This window comes from Python bivittatus, unplaced genomic scaffold (genome assembly GCF_059951505.1).
Source record: "Python bivittatus isolate LINGU-HERP-01145 unplaced genomic scaffold, Pbiv_v1 ctg000080_np1212, whole genome shotgun sequence".
Classification (NCBI taxonomy): Eukaryota; Metazoa; Chordata; class Lepidosauria; order Squamata; family Pythonidae; genus Python; species Python bivittatus.
Window position 1 is genome coordinate 67,438,366 of NW_028277035.1, and position 22,155 is coordinate 67,460,520.

At 36.1% G+C, this 22,155-nt stretch overlaps 2 protein-coding genes across 9 annotated transcripts in view; one reads left to right on the forward strand and one right to left on the reverse strand.

The window, feature by feature from the left end:
* Window positions 1-11,601, forward strand: SEC13 (SEC13 homolog, nuclear pore and COPII component). Of its 2 annotated transcripts, none has more exons than XM_007423255.4 (9): window positions 1-135; window positions 1,279-1,323; window positions 2,625-2,740; window positions 3,386-3,537; window positions 4,366-4,499; window positions 4,850-4,983; window positions 5,904-6,024; window positions 6,513-6,659; window positions 7,565-11,601. In XM_007423255.4, the coding sequence occupies exons 1-9, from the start codon at window positions 133-135 to the stop codon at window positions 7,673-7,675; spliced, it is 963 nt and encodes a 320-aa protein (XP_007423317.1). In that variant the 5' UTR covers window positions 1-132; the 3' UTR covers window positions 7,676-11,601. The 2 variants fall into 2 exon arrangements, with proteins under 2 accessions (XP_007423317.1, XP_087990433.1); XM_088134307.1 differs by lacking the exon at window positions 1-135 and adding an exon at window positions 639-725.
* The window catches only part of TATDN2 (TatD DNase domain containing 2), a 22,518-nt gene continuing 10,870 nt past the window's right edge, over window positions 10,508-22,155 (reverse strand). For 4 of the 7 annotated variants that reach the window (XM_088134298.1, XM_088134296.1, XM_025163435.2 and 1 more), the window contains exon 7: window positions 16,252-21,349. In XM_088134298.1, coding sequence (XP_087990424.1) covers window positions 21,209-21,349 — 141 coding nt within the window. In that variant the 3' untranslated portion in view covers window positions 16,252-21,208. Of the gene's footprint in view, window positions 10,642-10,713; window positions 10,851-11,889; window positions 12,443-16,251; window positions 21,350-22,155 lie in introns of those variants that run through there. The other 3 variants (XR_015794918.1, XR_015794917.1, XM_088134297.1) reach the window with 3 other exon arrangements.

Below are 22,155 nucleotides of genomic sequence, written 5' to 3' on the forward strand. Positions count from 1 at the left end.
TTCCGGCCGGGAGGTTTTGCCCGTCGTACGCACAGCCGCGCTGCTGTAGCTTGCCACGTCTGAGAGCGCCCGGCCGGGGAAGCAGATCGTGGAGCCGGGCTGGTTCCGTGGGATTCCTCTGCCGTCGCCACCATGGTGAGACTGAGAGGGGTGAGGACCAGGGTGGGCGCTCAGGCTTCGCTCCCTTCGCGTGGGGTGTTCGGAGTGTAGTTGGCGCTTCCTCCGGTCTTGCGGGCGTGAACGGCGCGGGGTAGCGGGTGGTGGTGGCCCTTTCGGCGGTTCCTGGAGGGCTGAGCTGGGCACCGAGCTTTTCCCGGGGATGGCGGAGCGGCGAAGATCGAGCGAGGTGGGGTCGAGGCCCATTCCTCGACTCCAGCTCCTCTCTCATCCCGGCCACGTCTAAGACTCCTGCAGTTGTTCCAAGCCATTGTTTTGGGACCCTGAATGTGCCCGTCCTGTATTGCTGAGCGCTTTGCAGGCGATGTATCTAATCCATTCATTTACCTCCTGTTTTTTATTTAATTTTGTTTTTAATTACCGGGGGGGGGGTTTGTCTTGCATTGAACTGAAAACAGAAGCAGGTATTTCTCAAGAACGGGCCACATCAAAAAACTACTGATTTTAAATATTTCTGATCCAGACCAGTTACTAGGATTTGGTGACAGACCTAATCTGATATTGTGGAGGACAATTGGGAAGCTGGGTAACACCCAGGGAAAACGCAGGTATTTTTTTCATTATGGCATATTTATGCTGAATATACTAGCCTTCTGGACACTTAATCCACGTTGACTGTGCTGGAGACCAGGACAGATTGTAGTACTACTAGATGTGCTTAAAGAGCCCATAAAACTATTAAAATTAGACTTTTCTGTTCACAGAGGCGTTTGCCCTGGGCCTAAGATACATTTGCACCCTAGGTTAGCCATGGACTTGCAGGCAAGGTGGTCAGCAAGGATGAGAATCAAGTTTTCAGAACCAAATGTTCTGCCACTTTTTAATGTCCTTTCAGCTTAAGCAGGCACAAGGATCAATCAGCTCCCTGTGTTACCTTATACCAGCATCGGTTTCAATATGTCATTGAGATTCTAGAGATTAACTGAGGACAAAGAAGTCAAAATGCATATGGGATGCTGCAAAATTATCTGAAGATTAATCATGTTCATCTACATATACTATAAACAGTATGGCCAAATCCTACATATTTTAATACTTGACTATAAACATAAGCTCGGTATCTATTAGTGGCATTACAGTTTCTGTGTATTTTCCTATTAGGTGTCTGTAATTAATACAGTGGACACTTCCCATGAGGATATGATAGTAAGTATTTTGTCTCTTTCTTTTTAAAAATATGTTCCTCTCCAAAGTACAACTTATGTTTAAAAGGTTGTTTTTAGTAAGATAATGCAAGGAATGGACATTTGTTTGATGTACTATTGAAAACTTCAAAGGAACCCCTGTATGCTGAAACTACTTTTCACTTGGTAAAAGAAAATGATGGTAAGGCTGAAAGTTCTCTCCTTTCTTTGGAAAGATAGAATGGCGTGGTTGAATCCAGGAAAGGTGGCATTAGATGATGAACATGCTCAAAGTAAGGCAGCTGTCCAGTTTTAATATATTTTACATGTTAATATACTGTGTATAGTGATGTGTGGGGGAGTGAAGCAAGAGACACATCCATTATGTTTTCTGAATGCAACAGTGAGTAGCAGTTGCTACTTTGAAATATACATAGAAACAGTAGATGCCAGTCTTAATAATATGAGGACATAATAAGAAACAGTCATAATTGAGCACATTCTGCTGTGAGAGTGCTTGTTATGCCCAGACCCTTGTGCTTTGTTATATTGGTTTTACATTCTTTTTTGTTTAAATGTTTTAAAAATTGATGTATGCTGCCCATAGTCATAAATTATGAGTTGGAAGGCTTTGTAAATTCCTTAAATGAATAAATACCCAGGAATTTGCACTGAAATGAAGTTATTTTTCAAAAAATGATCCCTTGTAACAATTTATATTGGAATATTACTAGGTTTTGAAAAATGTTATGGCAGTTGTGATACTAGCCACACATCTAGGGTAAATAAAAGGGTTTCTTAGTGGAAAATGAGCACATGGAGCTGTGACAGTATGGTTGCTTCTTTTTTCTTGGGAGTCTGGTCACATTTTCTGGCTCCCTAGCTATAATTTTAGCTGCTAAGATGATGTATTGCCTCTAACTTCTTTTCAGTAAAATACTATATAAACATGCATTCTACAGCTCATTGATGCAAAATAGATTAGATTAGATTAGAATGAATATCTAACTATCTCCTGGTTGTGCTAAGAACCATTGATTGTGACATCATCCTCTGCTGCTGTGTATATTAATTGTTTGTATTTGATGAGAATTTGTTTTTAATTTATTTTAAGATTGTTTGCTGCCCAGAGTCACTTCTGAAATGGATGGCCGAATGAATGAATGAATGAATGAATGAATGAATGAATGAATGAATGAATAAATAAATAAATCTAGCTAGCTAGCTAGCTAGCTAGCTAGCTAGCTAGCTTAAAGATTTAAAAATGGTTGTAATAGAACCAGAATTGTGAGATTAGTGAAAGTTTATTATATTACTTTCTAGCATGATGCTCAGATGGATTACTATGGCACACGATTGGCAACCTGCTCTTCAGACAGATCTGTGAAAATATTTGATGTCCGGAATGGAGGGCAAATTCTCATAGCTGACTTAAGAGGGTGAGTTAAAGGCAAGATCATTCTTCGTTGCATAACCCATTTTTATATTTTGGTTATAGGCACAATTGCTGGCTTTTGGGGCAGGATACATTTTTTACATATCTGATGTTTAATTAACTTGACAGTTTTTGTGAATAAATGTTTGTCTGGCCTATCCTATATTCTCTGAGATCCAATTTCTTAGGCTTCATCTCATTTAAATAGTGATTTAACTGAACAACAATTGGTTGGGCTCACAAACACACTAAGCAGTAAGCCTTGAGTTCTAATTGAGAACACTAATTGAGAAAAATGTTCGCTTACCATGACAATAATTTATTTGATTTATATCCTGCCTTTCTTTAAGAGGATATTCCAGATAGCGTGTGTAAACTGCAGAACTGAATCTTCTTTGCAACTGGAAACTTTTTAACTTTTTCTTTTTTAAAAAAAGTATGGTGATGCCTGCTTGGAAGCCTTTGATAAGAAGCCTGATGTGTCAGAATAAAGATCAGGATGGCTTTTAGTGTGATATTTTAGGATATAAATCACTTGAAATAATGCATGATATTAAAGTGGTTTCAAAATGCTCTCAATATGTAATAACTAAAAGGAAGGTCTTGATGCAGTAATTATTTATTTTTTTCAATTCAATGTTATTTATAGACATGAAGGACCTGTGTGGCAGGTTGCCTGGGCTCATCCCATGTATGGAAACATCCTGGCTTCCTGTTCCTATGACAGAAAGGTTATTGTTTGGAAAGAAGAGAACGGTACATGGGAGAAGACTTATGAATACACAGGGCATGATTCCTCAGGTAGGGGTATTCCTCTACAAGCTATCTGGGTACAGGAACAGATTGCTTCCATGTTTCAGGGGTAGTTTACCTACTTTGATTATGTTTGTTTCTTGCTTTCTCATCTTTTTCTGGTGGATGCACTTCAACTTTTAAGTGCATGCCTGTTCAAACCAGTTTTGTTGCCATCACCAGTATTTGCAGACTATATAGGTAGTCTGTGACTTACAACCACAGTTGCGACCAGAACTTCTGTTGGTAAGCAATGCAGCTATTAAGTGAGTCATGCCTAATTTTACAACCTTTTTTGCTGCAGTTGTTAAGTGAATCCGGCTGCCCCCATTGACTTTGCTTGTTGGAAGCCCCCTGGGAAGATTGCAAATGGCAATCATGTGACCCCAGGATGCTGCAACCGTCTTAAATACATGCCAGTTGCCAAGAGCCCAATTTTTGATCACGTGACTGTGGGGATGCTGCGACAGTTGTAAGTTTGAGGATGGGTTGTAAGTCATATTTTTCAGCACCGTCGTAACTTTGAACAGTTGTTAAATGAATGGTCGTAAGTCAAGGACTACCTGTAGTAATATTATCTTATCACCTATTGGGATAAAGCAGCCTAGGGATCTGCAAACTAAATACCAGCTTGGAGGCTTTTATGCTGTTGGTATCGTTATAATTCTTTAATACTTGGTAGCTGCAGGTTTTTTTAAAAAAGAGGCTGTTGCCATAGCATAGTAAGCTTTCATCCCATTTAAGTAGCATAGACTAAAAAATCAAGATCTCTATGTTTTCCCCTTTTAGCTGAGTGATTCATATAATAATATAATCTATTTCTACATTTTGTAACAGTCAATTCTGTATGTTGGGCACCACAAGACTATGGGTTGATCCTGGCTTGTGGCAGCTCTGACGGGGCTATCTCTTTATTGAGCTATACTGGTGATGGACAGTGGGAAGTGAAAAAAATCAGCAATGCACATACAGTGAGTATAGAGTCATTTTATTGAACATTTTATGTGGCAAAGGGATGGGAAGATTTAAAGCATGCAGAACCCTTTTATTTTTTACTAGAATCTTAGGTTCAAACAACCTGAGCCAAAATAAACTTTTACGTGTGTAGAGAGGGAAAGGTAATGCCTCTTTAATTGCATAAGCAGTTCCATGCGCCATTAAACAGAGGAAATATTTTTATTGTTCATGGCATAATAAAAGAGGGATTACTTTAGTAGGGTGCCTTAGGAGGCTTTTAGAAGTGAAATGGATATTTGTTAAAATATGTCTTTAGTTTTGCTATAAATTAGAAAAAACTACATTGATTGATTGATTTGCGTAGATTGGTTGCAACGCTGTTAGCTGGGCACCTGCTGTTGTACCAGGAAGCCTTATAGATCAACCTTCAAATCAAAAACCAAACTACATCAAACGATTTGCATCGGGTGGCTGTGATAATCTTATCAAAATCTGGAGGTAAGTCAGCCTCAAAAAATTATCTAGTAGTTTCTTGTAAAAAAAAAAGAGGGAGAACACTTTTGTTTATCCTTGTTACAAAGCTGCCTTCTTTGCTTCTTCCATCTGCCAAATTATTAAATAGGTTAAAGGCTTTCCTAGCTTGTCTCCAATAGCTGTTTTATATTTTTCTCTATTTTTTCTTCATTCATTTGTTGGGCTAGGGTGGTTATGATTCAGTGCCTAATGAAGAACACTATGGGTATGCAGCAGAACTGTTTTTCCTTTGGTGGTTCAAATACCAGTTCTTCTGGATCTTTTTCAAAGGATACTTAAAAAAAACTCCCTTGATAGTCGCAAGCAGCTTCAAATTGAATTGGACTTTTATTTTGTCTTCAAAAGAAAAGAATGAGGTGATATGATAGCTGTTTTCAAATATCTGAAAGGGTAACCCAGGGAGGCAGATTCCAACTGAATTTTAGAAAAACTTTCCAGAGTACAAGTTTTGTAATAGTAGAACCAATTACCAGGAGTGCTGGTAAGTTCACTTTCCCTGGATGTGCTCAAGTACAGGCTTGACAGCCCTTTACTGGGGAAGTTTCTGTTTGATTCCTGCACTCTGCTGGGAATTGAAGTTAATTGCCTGAAGGACCTCTTGTAACTGTAAGAGTCTGTGAGTTCAAAGCAGACATAAAATAATAAATACCTTGCAAAGGGTGCAAAAATTTGTATCTCTTGGTTTTTGGAGCAGAGCTGTTTGAAACTCTTCTCCATTGCGCACTTTGATCACAAAGTAAGCAGGCCAACCCTATAGCTGCAAAACTTCTCTGTACTAATGTTGCTGATTTTGTCAAGATGACCATTTCCTTTATCACAATATAGCTACCTTTTTTTGGCCACTTTTTCTGAATATTCATCTTCCCCCCTCCCAATTTTTCCAGAGAAGAAGACGGCCAGTGGAAAGAAGAACAAAAACTGGAAGCTCACAGTGATTGGGTCAGAGATGTAGCCTGGGCTCCTTCCATAGGTTTGCCAACAAGTACTATTGCCAGCTGCTCACAGGTAATTTTAGTTTAACATTTAGCCAGTGAAGACAGAGAGATCTGTTAGTGCCTGATTACATAATACCTAACATGCTGTGAAAAAGCAGCTTATTGAGGAGAAAGGTTTGAACTTAAGCTTGTCTGGCACATTTGTTTTTAGCAGAGTTGTTTTTTAGTCAACCTTTAGTAAAAGGAATGGAGTGGTACAATTTTTGAGTGGATAGAGGCATTTAGAAATCTAGTTCCCTATTTGTAATCTGAGGCAGTGCATCCAGAGGAGACCTGTATCAAGGTGTTTTAACTACTGATGTTAGAAGTATGATATGTTTATGGATTGACAGTTGCTGACTTAAGAAACAATTTGAATCAGCTCCACGTGTCATGGGGTTGTTGTACCTGTGGCTCTGATGAGAGGATTTCCTTGTTAAAATGTCAGTATCATTCTGCCATAGGAGATGCTGAATGCACCCTTGCCCTTGTCTTGACATTTTGGTTGCCTTTTTCTAGGATGGCAGAGTGTTTATCTGGATGTGTGATGATGCCTCTGGAAACTCATGGTCACCAAAATTACTCCATAAATTCAGTGATGTAGTCTGGCATGTTAGCTGGTCCATTACTGCAAATATTCTTGCTGTGTCTGGAGGAGATAATAAAGTACGTATTAAAGCAGCTTATACCTAAACCCTTTTATCAGTCCAAGTGGTCTTTTGCTGTTACCTGTTTCATAGATTCACTTACGTGTGAGTTCCAAATGTTTTAGCTGAAGCAAGTGCTCAATTACAGCTTGTTTTTATAGTTCAAAGTAAATCAGTTTCTGATGAGGGCGTGAGACAGGAAGTAGAAGCTTATGTAATGTATGTTCCTGGTTTATTAGTCTGAGATAATTAACCTAAATCATTATCTTCCTTTTATAAAGAAGGAGATAGATTGTTACACTTTCTCTCCATATCATTCATAAATTTCATAACTTCTGTCACATGCCTATTATCCCCTTTAGCTAAATCCTTTTTTTTTTCTTACAAGGATTTACTGTCAGATAGTAAATATAGGATTGTAACCTTCATCTGTCATCAGCATTATCTAGTACACAGCTCCTAATTTTCTCCTCCTCCCTCTTCCAGTGCAGCTTTTATAGTTGTATAGTGACTATAAGACCTTATGTAAATAGATGCAGAGAAGTATAAACAAGTATAAATGGCAACAAATCAATCATTTTTAAACATGCATTGTTTAATTGTATTGCATGAGGAAAAATCCAGTCTAGCAACAGCATTTCTTCCTTCCTGCACCATCCTCTCAAAATGGATTCTACTAATTTGGGGAACCCTCCAAAGCAGAGTTTGAGAGTACTGTGGAGTGAGGGAGAAGAAGCTGCCAGAACACAGACAGCAAGAATTGCTTCTCTTGACCAAAATATACCTAATTAAATTTAAAAGCAGATATAATAAGGCTGATTGATAGCTACAGAATCTAGGGCTGTTAATGAAGAAAACTTTCAGGGCAAGATTCATGTTTGTAGAGTGAATTCTAAAATAAACATTGTTGTGGCTCTTTTCTAGGTAACTCTTTGGAAAGAATCAGTAGATGGACAGTGGGCGTGCATTAGTGATGTGAATAAGGGCCAAGGAGCAGTATCTGCCATTACAGAAGGACAACAAAATGAACAGTGACATATGTTATTAAGATTTTCAGTTTGAAGAAACAGACATGATTTTTTCTATTTTTCTTAGTAATCCAGGTTTACTGAATATGAACCATGTAAAATTTAGTTATGAATATTCTCTTGATAAAATAATATACTATGGAATGCCTTCACCAATCTGGTATTCAATAGTTTGTTGGATTCTAGCTTCCATAATTCCCTGTGGCACTGTCTGGGAATTATGAGAAGGGTAAACTAACACATTTAGAGGATACCAGATTAGGGAAAGCCCCTATAACAATTTGCCTTAATTGATTCTTTTAAAATTTCAAGGCAAAATCAACATGAAAAAATACTGTTCCTTTTAGTGTGATTTTTTTTTTAAATACCAGTAGAGTTTCATCATTTTACTTGAAAACTTTGGCAACCTTTCAGTGAGTACTTCTCTGTTAAAAGAGTCTAAGAGTTCCTCAGAGTACATGTTTTAGAAATTACATTTTTAAAACTTAATGAAATTTTCTCTTCCATCAATAGTTATTTGATAGGTAATTTGAATCTAAGAGGGAAAAATGGGAGCTGAAACATATGCACACTATGATCCAATACAAAGTCACCTTTGCTTTTTAGTTTGCCTTCATGTGTTTAACTGAAAACGTAAATTTGATCTCTAAAATACTGATACCCAATAAACATTTTGTTCTTCTTTTGGTTTTAAAAAAAGAATTAAATAAAGTCCAATTAAAATTAACTTAATTGTTCAGAAAGAAGGATGCTATTTGGTGTAATTATTCTGTACATTTTTCCCAGAAAGTTGTAATAAATTCAAAAGGTTCTTTAAGTTGGGCTTATAGGATTATTTCACTCCTGTCTTAAAATCAGTAGATAGAACAGGAAGAAATTATTGATCTGGTTTGTTTATAATGCATATTGTAGTTTGTTTGCTTTTGGTTTATGAGACAGCAATATCACAAATCAAATCATGGCTTGTTCAGCAAACCATGCATTACAGATTGTAGCTTAACAGGATTATGTAATTAAAGTAATAGGAACAAAATGTGATGTAATAGGTGTAAGGAGGAATGAGGCAGCTCTTAAGTAGTGCCAGAATAAAGAAAAGGATGCAAAAGCATATTCTTTTTCCTATTTTAGATTATTATGTTAGCAGACATATCATTTTTATTTATTTAAAAATTAAATTTAAATTAGTGTTTGTAAACAGCTCAAACACCTCCCTAATTCACTGAAGTATAAGAAGGGGAGGATGTACAGCACAACAAGACTTGCAAGATCGATGTCAGCCCCACTAGGTAGACCAGGCCGAGAAATCAATTCCACAGGAAGGCTAAAACTACTTTTCTTGAGATTGGACATAATAACAAAACCTTACAAGCTGCTTGTGAACAGTATCTGCCTGTTGTGGACTTAAGATATGTTTTACTACTTGTTGCTTTGGTAACAGAGCTCACATATCTCCGTCAAGGTCATCTTCTTTACTCTCTACACAAACATCTCCAGTATGAGGAAACACAATCAGTGACATATGTTTAAACTTATGAACATCAGAACTAGTATTTCAGCAACTATCAAGAGCTATGAGCACAAAGCAAATCTGCATAAGTTGATACAGAAATTCCATTGTACTCAGTAGGAATTATTCCCTGGGAAGTGTGGTAGGACTGCAGCTTTAAGTAAGTGCAAGATAGGATGAATAAATAATTGTCAGCCTTGTAAAGTTTTTTATACAGTGTGCATTGGTTTTAAATATTTAATTGTTATAAATTTATATCCTATATATAAAGCATTAAATATCCAAATGGCTAATAATAATATACATATACAATATGAAAGCAAAATTAAACAATCAATGGAAAATACAATAACAGCAGATAAAAACAGAATGAAAGCAAAATATCTCAGCAAGTGAAACTTGTTAAATAATTGGAGAGTAAATGAATAGACATTTCACAATTTCTGTACAAAATAATAGCAGTGGTCTTTTTTGTGACAAGGGAAAATAATATTTTCTTTGTTTGGCAGCAATAGTCAATGTTTACTCAATGGACATAAATCATCTAGTAAAATATCATACTTGTGGTATACTTAATATCCCATTTTAACATATTTTGGTACAGGTTTTCTAAAAGAAATTTTTATAATTTCTGTACTATATCCTGTTCAATTAGATTTTCGTAAGACATGTTCATTCTCCATTGCAAGTTTAGAGCGCTTCTTGTTGATAGATTTAAGAATGGTGAAAACAAACAATGCAAAGAAGGCTAGCTACAACATGACAGGAATACCTTTCTCTTTGCAATTTCACATACTTGCAACGGTGGTACACTGCCTTTGGTATCAAAGCTTGGATCCAGAGTTTTCCATATGGAAGAGCTCCTTCTAGCAAGTAGCTTTTAGCCTGAGATTCAAGCGAGAATAAGAGTTCCTAAACCCCACACCCAAAAGAGATTGTGCAGTTCATCAATTAGTTGCCATGAAACCACGAAATAATGCTATACATTTCCTAGACAACTTCTAGCTCAAAGAATTATAGAAAGGTTATGCTGCATTGCAGCACAAATTGAGTTTTATGTTTATTAGCACAGCCTCACAAATGGTCAGGTTTATTTGGTAAATTTTGTCCAGAGCTTCCATGATTTGCTTAGAATTTTATTTAAATAGCCACCTCTCTGCGTTATTTTCGGCCTGGAGGGTAGAAACATCAAAGGACTCTTTGCTTGGAAAGCACAGCCCTCTGGAATAGCATCCCTCTACAGAGATTCCTGACAGGGTTCTGAAAGTCATTGAACACTTGGCTTTGCTCCCAGGCCTGGGAGTACAGTGTGGCTGCTGAGGCCCTGACTGTTTTTCTTGGAGCTGTTTTAGGGATCCCGGGTTTGTCCTTTCAGATACTCAGGATTTTTCATGATTTTTCTTTCTCTTTTTACTGTTTTATTTTATAACATAAGCCGCCCACAGTCGTCTCAAGTTGAGCAGTCTCTAAATGTAATAAAATGAATAAATGATAAATAATTCAAACATACCTTTATTTCTGGATAGAAGGCATTTTTGCTAACCTTATGATTATATTGCTTTAAAAACAGCTTCAAAAATAGCAGAGATATTTTGATATGTATTTCCTCAGCACCATTTATATGCTACATATCCATTCTTCAGCTTTTGGTCACATGAAAAGTGGGAGTAATTTCCTGAAAGATAGCCATGTTTGTCTATTACAGGAATAACAGTAAAGAGTCTTAAAGATTAACCATCATTATTAATGGAATAAGCAAGAATTCATTGCAAATTCAATTCCTGTGGCTTCAATCAAGCCTTTTTCTTTAAGCACACTGTATGGGTTAATCACCTTACCAATGTAAGAGTACCTGAGTTACTGTCCAACAACAATTTTATCAATGGCTGCTTGTAATATAATAATTATCACTTTTTGCATTCCCTATATTTCCTTTGTTTCAAACCTCACTATTTCCAGGTCTGAGCCCTAAGACTCTAACCAGGGAATGTCAGTTTCTTCGTCTTTCCTCCACTTGTCAGGCCTCACACCAGGGATGAACAGTACATTTCTGATCTCCAAATGCTGAACCCTTAATTTAGTTCTCAGCAAAAGACTCCAGACCCAATTTGGCTAGACTAATCTTTAGTGGAGACAAGAATGAAGCCTTCAGCAAAGCAGTGCAAAGTAATCAAATATATTACATATCTATGCTGTAAAGTATACACTCTAGGCTTTTGCCTCCTACCATTGTGAACTAATGGATATTGGCAGGTCTCTTAGTGGCTCTTAGTGTCACTATGTTGACATAACAGCTCTATTTAGCCTAGATCCTGCTAGTTCTTGCCTCAACAGCCTTAGCTTTCAGCTCTTACATCACTCAATATTACAGCATCATACTGGTGCTGAGAAAGGAAAAGAAAAAAGAAAAGAAAAGGGAAGGGAAGGGAAGAAAAAGTCCAGACTCAGGCTGCTTCAGTATCAATAAATGCTTATTTTATCATGTAGTATCTCAAATACATTTTCCCAGAGTATAAACATTTAATTGGATTTTCAAATATTATCAACCAGCATTGTATGGTTCAGAAGGATGACATTTGGAGCACAGTGGTGAGACAATAACTTGTATATCCTTCAATGTGTAACTTTTTATCCATAAAGGACTTTATTCAATGCTTGGTATACATGCTTTAAAAATGTAAGTAATTCAATCAGTTCTGTCAAAAACTGACCCCATTCCAAATTAAAATGCTTTCTCCCTTGTCTTTGTTTTTTGCATCATTGGAATATATTCTTTTAATCCAAAAAATGTCAAGTATTACTTGGATTAAAAGATGTTACATGCACAAAGCAAATGTTACTGATTAGATTATAAAAGCTTTCAATACCATCTTTCTACTGATTCATATAGGAAACATTTGGTAAGAATCTTTCCACCTGTTATTTCTGTTTCCTCACATGCAAGTCTCAATCTTATTTACTTTCGTTGTTCTTCACTTAATAAAACTACTAACTCAATAGAATAATCCCTTTACATGGAACACATTAAGATATGCAATGCTTACCACATGTACCAACTTTATAAAATTAATAATTTACATATGGGTTTATGTGAGAGGCTAGTTGGTACCATATTTTCATTTTTAGTAACATCTTCAAAACAGTTTGCTTTACCTGTACAGGTGAGTGATCTGGGATATCTTTCAGACAACCGGGATGTTAGTTGGAGTGCTCTTATCTGTTCAGGTTGGACAAAAATCACAATAGTTGGCTCCAGTTTTTTAAGTCCTAAACAATCAAAGTAACAGGTAATTAAAAAACACTTCAACAGCACTTAATACTGACACATTTTATTCTAGAATGTTAATGAGTCACATCTGCTTTACTTTAAGTGAAAACAACCCCAAAAATCTGCAATGACGTTCCATTGCTAAGGCGCAGAAGCATTTTGGGACATTCATAGACCCAACACTGAGAGAGGCAGCGACGAAATAGAAATAAAGGTAATTCCTTTCCAGTAACTTAATGTCATATAATTTGAGTAATTTTCTTATTAATGTTCAGTTATTCAAATGTGACATTCTTGTATTAGGCACTTTTACTATGGTATCATTTTTTGTCAATTTTTAGATACACAAAAAGTATTTGTTAATATTTTATAAAATATAATTTTTATAAAAGTATTGCTTCTTAAGGGTTTTGTGTGTTTTTTCTCGTCATAAATGCTGCTGTATTATGTTTTATATAAATGTTTAGAATTAAACAGCTTTAGAAGACAATTTTCCATTACGATCTGTAAGTTCAGATTTAAATTTCTAGATTCATGTAGTAGTTATGGGGGACTTTAATTACCCTGACATATATTGGGACTCTGTCAAGCATGAGTCCTTCCAGGAAATTCCTCACTTGTTTTGCTGACATTGAGTGAGATGGCAGTGACTACATGTGAAATATAAATTAAAAAATAAGTAAATTTCTCCTTCAAAGATGGAGGAAAGCCCATGAGGATCAGCTATCCTCATTTTGAAACTAATCCATAGGGACAACTTAATTGAGGAAATGGAAGTAGTAGGAAAACTGGGTGAAAGCAACCATGCTATGCTGGAGGTTTTGATTGTAAGGAAAACTTAAACTGAGTACAGTCACTGGAATAATTATAAGAGGAATTCTACAGTAGGACAAATTCATAAAAAAAGGAGCTAAAAATGGGCAGGAATTCCTAAAGGAGGTGATAATTAAAAAGCACAATTTCAAATAATGCCACTGAAGAAAGAGTGGAGGACAATAGAAAATGTTAATGAGGCTGCACATAAATAAATAAATACATAACATGCACAGGTATCAGATAGGGAATACTTGGATTATATTAATACTTGTTAATAAGGTATTGGAATAGTTGATGATTACACACTGAAAGCTGTGTGATTTGCAAAAAAAGAAAAAAATGGAATATTAAACTGCATCAGCAGAAGTACAGTACGTATACTTTTCAAACAAAGGAATTAATGACAGTACTTTATTCTACACTGACCAGACTCTACTCAGAGGACAGTTTCCAGCCTTGGGTACCACACTTTAAGGAGGTCTCAGAAAAATTTGAAGAGATTCAGAGGACAACAAATGGTAATGAAGGAAACAAATTCCTCTGAGAAGAGATTGAAGGAATTAGGAATGTTTAGCCTTGAGAAGACAGATACGATAACAGTCCTTAAATATCTGAACGGGTGCTGCACAGAAATTCAAGACTGTTCTTTGTTCCAGAATGCAAAGCATGGAATAGTGGATTTAAGCTACAGGAAAGCAGATCCTGACTGAATGTTAGAAAAATCTTCCTAACCATGATTGTGGTTCATCCACAGAAACGCTTATCTAGAGTAATGGTGAGCTTCCATTTGCAGGAGGCATTTAAGCAGAGGCTACACACACTTTCATTTGGTTTCCTCCACTATTTAGGTTGGACTTGCTGGCTTAGATGGCCCTATCCAACTCTATTATTTTGTGGTCTGCATTTTTTCTGAAAGTTGTAAACAAACTAACATTTTCCTTGTTAAATATCATAACTCCCTATGATCTTTAGTATTAAGTCTCTTAGTATCTTAATGTATGCAAGGATCTTAATGGATCACATTATCAAAACTGTAGTAAATGTAAAAGTTGCATGTTTCATTCGCTGTATTTACCAGTATTTCATCCAGTCTTTATACATGAGTTAATGGTCAGCAGATGTGAATATTATGACTTATACAAATACATTCTCTGAATAAATGCTAAATTATATTCTAAAAATCAAACACCTATTGTTAAGATATACTCTAAACATATAACTTTTTCCTTAATAATTAGAAGCTGTTTTATAATAATATAAAACAAATTAAAATGAATAATTAGAAGCTTCAGTACACAATTCATTTTCTCACATTTCATCCCTAAATGGAATCTCACATTATCATGTTTACTTCTGAATCACAACTCACAATATTGTCTGACTCTTTGATGATTCTCTGCTCATTTCCCAGTAACATGAGTGAACTGTTAAAATGTATGATCTCAGCCTGTTAAATGTAAAATATTGAGTAGGTGAACAATGTCACTTTCTGCCAGTTTTCACACTGTAGTGTTCCTTTTGAATATATCTAAAAATCAGTATGGACAACTACTGGAGAAGCTGCTGGAGGACTTTATAGTGAAGATGTCTTCATTCAAGGAGCTTCCAGGTGAGGTTCTATGGCAGACTAGAATCTCTGAAGTAGCAGAGGCAGTGCAATGAAGTGAAAACCAGCCAGTGGTGATTTTGGGCCAGCAAAAGTCTTTCCAGATAAAGGAGAGAATAAGAGATTGTCCACCTGTGCCCAGGACAGCTGCTCCTCGGGAGGAGGCTGCGGGATGGAAGTCTTGTGGTTTTCTCATGAATAGAGTGGCTGGGGGCCACGGGAGAAACATCTCACACTCACAATGTGCAGCCTTTTAAAGGACACTAAGTTTGACTGACCCTCACTTTTTTAATCACTTTGGGATATAATCAATTTACAGTTGAAAAGAGGTTTCTGAAAACAGCAGAATAAAGAAAACTTCTCTGTAAGTTAGCCTTCCTTCCGAATTACAGAAAGTAACATAAAAAGGAAAATAATACTTTTAAAAGACTTTAAAAAAACAGCAAAGAGCTTGATAAAGATTTTAACTAAGAAAGTTATAAATGGATAAAGGGGATGGTATTGATTTGAAAGATAAAGATTTTGGCGAAATTGCTTTTGGCATTATATGGAATTAAATAAACAGACTAGACCTTCCTGGGAATGTTGATTGTCTGACATCAAAGGGAAAAGATAATTGGTGGAATTTACAAAACAAGGAGATAAGTATAACAGAAGATGACTATGGAAAGGCAGAATGGACTAAAGCTTTTTGGGTATAAAGAAAGAAAGCAAGGGAAAAAAAAGAGAAGCCTACCTTTTACCTTCAGCTTTGTAATTGATTTACTTCTACTTTTAGATTATAAATTTTTAAAAAAATGGTGACCATTGGAAAAGCTGCAAAGCAGGGTGAAGGAAGAAGAGGTTTGTTAGAGTAACCAAAAGAAAAGGGAATCACTTCCAAACTATTTCAAAAATTGTTTGAAGAGATGGGAAAGCAGGTATCCAAATCAGTCAAATCTGTTAAAAGTGAGCTGGTTGTGTTTGAAGAGAGAATGGAAAAAAGGTTTGTAAAGATGAAAGAGGAGAAAGAAGAAGAAGAAGAAGAAGAAGAAGAAGAAGAAGAAGAAGAAGAAGAAGAAGAAGAAGAAGAAGAGGAAGAGGAAGAGGAAGAGGAAGAGGAAGAGGAAGAGGAAGAGGAAGAAGCTTCTGCTGCTATAGGACAACTTAAGGGAGAAGTTAAAAAAATTAATGAAAAGTGGAAATTTTAGAAAGTAAAACAGAAATAGTAAACAGAGAGGGGGAAAAGGACAATCTGGCATTCTTGGAATTGTGAGAAAAAGAATTCTGCTTGAGACTTATAGCCGTTCCAGAGGATCCTGGAGAAGACACTAGAGAACAGGTTGTTCAGTCCTTAACAAGCTTTCTGAACAAGTGAAAGACGGTATGATAAAATGGGCTAAGAACTTTGGACACAATATATTGATTTATAAAATGATGGTATATGACTCCAGAAAAATTGTCTAGAATGTATAAAGGTACTTCAAATTTATGTTGGAAATGTGGACAACATGAAAGTCATTTTATCATGCCTGTTGGACTTGTAAAAAAGCCAGAAATTTCTGGGTTCAAATACATATAATGATACAAAGAATGTTAAAGATCAACATTCAGCTGAAACCAGAACTGTTCTTGCTGGGATTAAAGGACAGCCAATTAGAAAAGAGCCATGGAAGATTATTTTTATATATGATTACTGCTGCAAGACTATTATATGTGTAAAAATGGAAAGACTCTGAAATACCCACAACAGAGGAATGGTTCGTGAAGATGACAGAACTAGCAGAGATGGCAAAATTAACTTGTCTGATTAGAGAAAGATGAACAACTACATTTATCAGTGACTGGAAACACCTTATGGATGTTTTGATGAAAAAAGAGAAAAATGAACTTGTGATTTATCGGTTTGAAGATTAGAAAGGGCAGTTTATGGAAAGAAGGAAATTATGATGTAACTTTAGAGAGAGAGGGCAAACTATAAATGCATTATAACTGCTGTCAAGAAGATTGGAAGCCTAGCCTAGCCTAGCCTAGCCTTGCCTTGCCTTTCCTCTCCTCTCCTCCCCTCTCTCCTCTCCTTTTTCACTATTTACTATTTTTCCTCATTATCTTTATTTTCTTTTATGGTGTTTTACTTTGTTAAACATTTCTTCTATAAAAATTATCAAAGCAAGATGTCTTAATTCAAGAAGACCAAAACTGTACCCAAGGCCCAATTACAATGTAATCACAGGAATTTTCACCAGCTTGTGTAGTGGGGAATTTTATTGCTTTTGAGATCTAGCCCTTCCCAGCTCTGTAAATCATTGTTGCACACACAAGTGGGGGTTCAGAACAGACAAGAAACAGCTGGGTTGGCTGTAAATATTGTGATTGTTCATTATTGCAGCATACTTCCCCCCCCCCGAGACTTTTTTTTTAGTTGTAGTATTGGTAGAATATGGAAAATGGCCTGGGAGGTGTTACAGTATTGCCAACAGGACAACTCAGTGGTGGGATGGTCCCTTTGGGCATTACTAATTCACCTCTGTGGCTTTTACATAGAAACTGAAGCATTCGCTTTGAATTATCTTTACCTGTGGTTCTAGAAGAGCGGTTGGCAAACTTTTTGATAGTACATGGCCATATTTAAAATTAAGGCGCACAAGAGGTGAGGCAGTGATGCAAAGGGGGGGGGGGCGTGGTTTCAGATTTTCCATAATTTCCCAGGTTGGGGATTGTTGAGACTCTTAAAGTACTTTGGTTGCACATTTGTTTAAGGACTACACTTAACCATTCTGGTGTTTTCTGCCTCAAATTATCATGAAGCCATTTTCAGGAGATCCAAGGCAGGAACGGGCAACCTGTTTTGACCTGGAGATAAGATGTAACCTTAGTGGAGCAGGCAGGCACATTTATGCTATTTGGGGTGGGGTGGGGTGGGATTTTGCCATATTAAAGGGGAAAAATATACATGCTTTAAAGTTCCCATTTTTACCCTTATCCCGCAAATGAGTCTGAAACATTTTAATCTTGTCCAGTTTAGGGGGCTTTGAGGCTACCAATAGAGTACTTTACAGCTTCAAATGGTCTACGGGTTGCTTACCCCTTCTATAAAATTTTTTGACTAAAAGGTATTCTTTGCAATTGCCATAATTTATTTGCTCTGTATTTTCTATTATAAATATAGCATTATTAGAGTGTTATTGATATTCACTACTGTATTAGTATGCTATTGTCTGCATTTTGTCTACTTCATTTATTCATCAGTGTCTGAGCAGTGACCAAGTTACCAGGAAAGGTGGAATTCACCTATTTCATTAGACATACAGAGGGTAATGGTGATGGCATTAGATGGTCACATAAGATCCCTGATGAGGAATCTTGGGTCCTTTTCTAATACTTCTTTTAACCAAGGATTTTGAACTGACCTATCACCTTGCTCTTTGGTTTCGCAGCGCTACTTTAGAATGCCAGCTTCAGAAATTTAATATAGTATTCAACTGCTACAATTCTAGCTAGTTTGCCTTGGTGAAATGGCATTTTACCACTTGTGAAGGACCAAACTATTTACAGTTGAGCCCAATTCAAAAAATTACTGCTTACCTTTTAAAGGCCAAGATACTTTAGGCCCAGATAACTGAAAACCTGCCCTAATGTTAACCTGTGTATTAAAAAAATAATCAGAAGGCATCTTTCTGAAAAAGATGGATTTTTCCATGATGGTATGACAGGTACAAATGTTTGGGACTGGGTTACAATGTTTTTTCTTTTCTTTTTTCTCAAGTCTACTATCTTTTGGTTTAGATTTCATATACTTTTATGTATCAAATTTTATATATCCATTTTTTAAAAAACAAAGGCATGGTCTAAGTTAGTAAAATAAACAACGTAATCTTAAGCATTCATCTGTGCTTTGCCCATCTCAGTTCAGGAAGGCGAACACAGCAATTGACACATTTTCTCCTTTTGCAATCTGTAATCCCAATAAGGAACAAAGTGCAATTTATTTAAACTGGAAACTACTCATAATTCATGCAAGGAATTTATTGCATAATAATAAGTACTGATGATTGCTAACCTACATGGTTTTTCTGTTCCCCCTGAATTTGTTTCTGAATGGCCCTTTTATTCAAGCATCAGTATGAGGGCCACATAGAATTTCCAGCTTCAGAGGCAGCATTTTATGGAATACTAGTTTCAAAGACAGCAACAATCAGAGTTACAGGTAGCCCCCGGGTTAACAACACCCAGATTACAGACAACCCATAATTAAGAATGGAGCCTACTGTAGCAAAATTTGAGTTAAAAACACAATGGTTAGTGTTATTACACAATACCACTTATACAGTATTATACAATAATACTGTTCCAGTTTACATACAATTTGACTTAAGGGCAGATGGGAACAGAACCTGTCCTTAAACTGGGATGCCTGTATTTCCTAATTCCTTCTTCATCAGTTTCTGATAGGCAACTAAAAGGAGAAATATGCTTGATCAGACCTAATTTCAGAAAAAAAAATTATCTTGTGAACCAGATCACCTAATTTTACTGCTATACTGCTACAGTTTGACCTCTTGCTCATTCTAATAAAACAAATCATCCATTTCTAGCTTAATGTCTATATTGCTGGTTCTTTTATGGCATATTCCTGTAAGATGTTTATTCCTGTAAGATGTTTAACATCACACTGACAACTCTGGGTACATGGGCAAAATATAGAAAAATTTAACTACTCTTTTCACTTCTCAGCCAAGCAACCCCAAGAAAATAATTGTGAAGCACAAGATTCAGCATAAAATAAACTGAATGTTCTTTAATTAAATTGCTTCAAACCTAGCTCCATGCTATTTAACATCCAATAAATCTTCTGATTTCAAAAGGTATAACTATGAACTGTTGAAAGCCAGAAATAAAAGCATATATTGAGGGAGAGGGAAGGACAGAAAAGGAAGGGATAACTGCCTAAGTAACAATTAAACAAGATTATAAAATGAATTTATCTGGATACTGCCTGCCTCACACTTTGGTTCCAAAAAGGGAAAATGTATTAGTTTATTACAAATCCCAATGGTATACATCTACATGCAAGTATATAATATAAAGATCAGTATACCCATATTCTTTGTAAAAATAACTATGCTGATAACAATTACACCCAAAGAGTATCTGCTTAACAGGAAACCAACAAAATCAAAGGGGTAAGCATGACTTTACAGGAAAGGACAATCCTGTTCCTAATCTTGTGGCATTTCTCTAGCATTTGCAGGATGATAGTATCATATTGTCATTCCTTCTTAAAGCGTACATCTTGAACATGCGTGCAAAAGGAAAAACAATTTAAAAACCTACTTTCACAAACACTGGGGAACATATTTAATAACATGAGCACAAGTATCTACAGAAGTAAGTTTTAACGATAACACATAGCTGTTTTGAAGACAAAACAAGGATACGAAATGCTTCTTTTCAGTGTTACTGACTACAAGATTAATTTCTTTGCTGAGATAATTAATTGTAAGAATACTGATACAAAAATAATTTATTTACAAGTAAATTGTTTAAAGTCAAAATAATACATAAAATTATAGAAACATATAATCACTTCCCTAATTAAGAACTCTCTGAAGATATTAAAATGACCAAATTCAAATAGAAATTAAAAGTCAACCAGTTTTCCATGAACAATCATGACATCCTATTTTACTCCCTTAACTTTGTTTCACTATCCTGCATGCATGTGGGTTTTTTCACTACAACATAATTCATCTAGAAAACATCTGTGACTTTCACTAACAGTGCTGTAAACAATATCTGTGTATTGTACAGTATTAATTTCTCTTTAAAAAATGATTCATCATTTACTTCCATCCTGTGAAAAGAACTAGTGTGTTAATATATTGAAAAAAAACCCCAATCAGTAACAGGAAATACACTTCATTACTTTTTCGAGGCTATTTCTATATACATGTTACATAAATGGGAAATGTTTTAACTGTAGTATACAATGAAGAAAATATTGCAGCATTTAGGTGGTTTGCTGCTCAGAAGAAATACTGAGATTTAGCTTGATAGTTTTAAGAGCACTTTAGGTTTGTCTCTATTTTCTTTTTTAAAAAATTAAAATACTGACAGTTTGTCCTCTTGCCCCAAGGATTAACAACTAAAAAACAGTGCTATTAAAATTAAAATCAATACTGAGGCTCCTTAAACTGCAGGAACAAATAATGGAACTGGAAGAATTAAAAAAGCTATTAAAGGGGTATTCAGTATTTGTGTAAAGTCCAAATCTCTATTTACATCACAAAATAAATTTAAAAGGATCAAATCACTTTACAGAAGCATTTCCTCTTCAGCTCTTCCCCTTCTCTTTTGCAGCTTCTTACAAGTCATATATTTTGTTGGTGTTTCGCCTTAGAGTAGCTAACATGGCAGGTAATGACACCTCTTTGAGATAGGCAATCTCTTTCACTGTGTGCAGAGCTACTCCAGGATGAGAAAACTGGCTTGCACTTTTTGGCACCTAGAAAAAAAAATGGAGCTTTAGACGAAGAACAGGTTTATATTCTATACACAAGAACCAATCAGAATGTAGATTTAAGAATTCAATAATTATTACATCTTGTGTAATGTAGACATTTTGATAAGGTATGTTTTTCTACTGCTGCAAATAGTTGCTTTGACTAACAATGTGTCTAGCAACACTGTAGAGTGTAAAAAAGGATGCAGTTGCTGACAGATCTACACGTAGTCCTTGACTTATGACCATTTAACGACTGTTTGAAGTTATGATAGTGCTGAAAAAAGTGACTTACGACCAGTCTTTGAACCTGCAACCATTGCAGTGTCCCTACAATCACATGATCAACATTTGGGCACTTGGCGACCAGCTTGTATTTACAACGGTTGCAGCATCCCAGGGTCACATGATTGCCATGTGCAATCTTCCTCGGGGGCTTTTGACAAGCAAAGTCAATGGGGGAAGCCAGATTCACTTAATGACTGCATGTTTCGTATAACGACCGTGGCAAAAAGATCATAAAATCGGGCACAACTCACTTAATGATTGCATTGCTTAGCAACAGAAGTTCTGTTCCCAACTGTGGTTGTAAGTCGAGAACTACCTGTTCACATCTCTTCTTATTTACTCCTAGACTGAGGGAGAGTTTGACATCTACTGTATCTTTCTTCATTCCTCCAAGAAAGTTCTGTTATCAATAAACTGATGCGCAACTGGTAGCAATTTCAGCCTCATGTTTCACTTCCCTTACAGCAGTGGTTCCCAACCTTTTCTATGCCCCACACCCCTAGGAATTGTTTGATTAATGT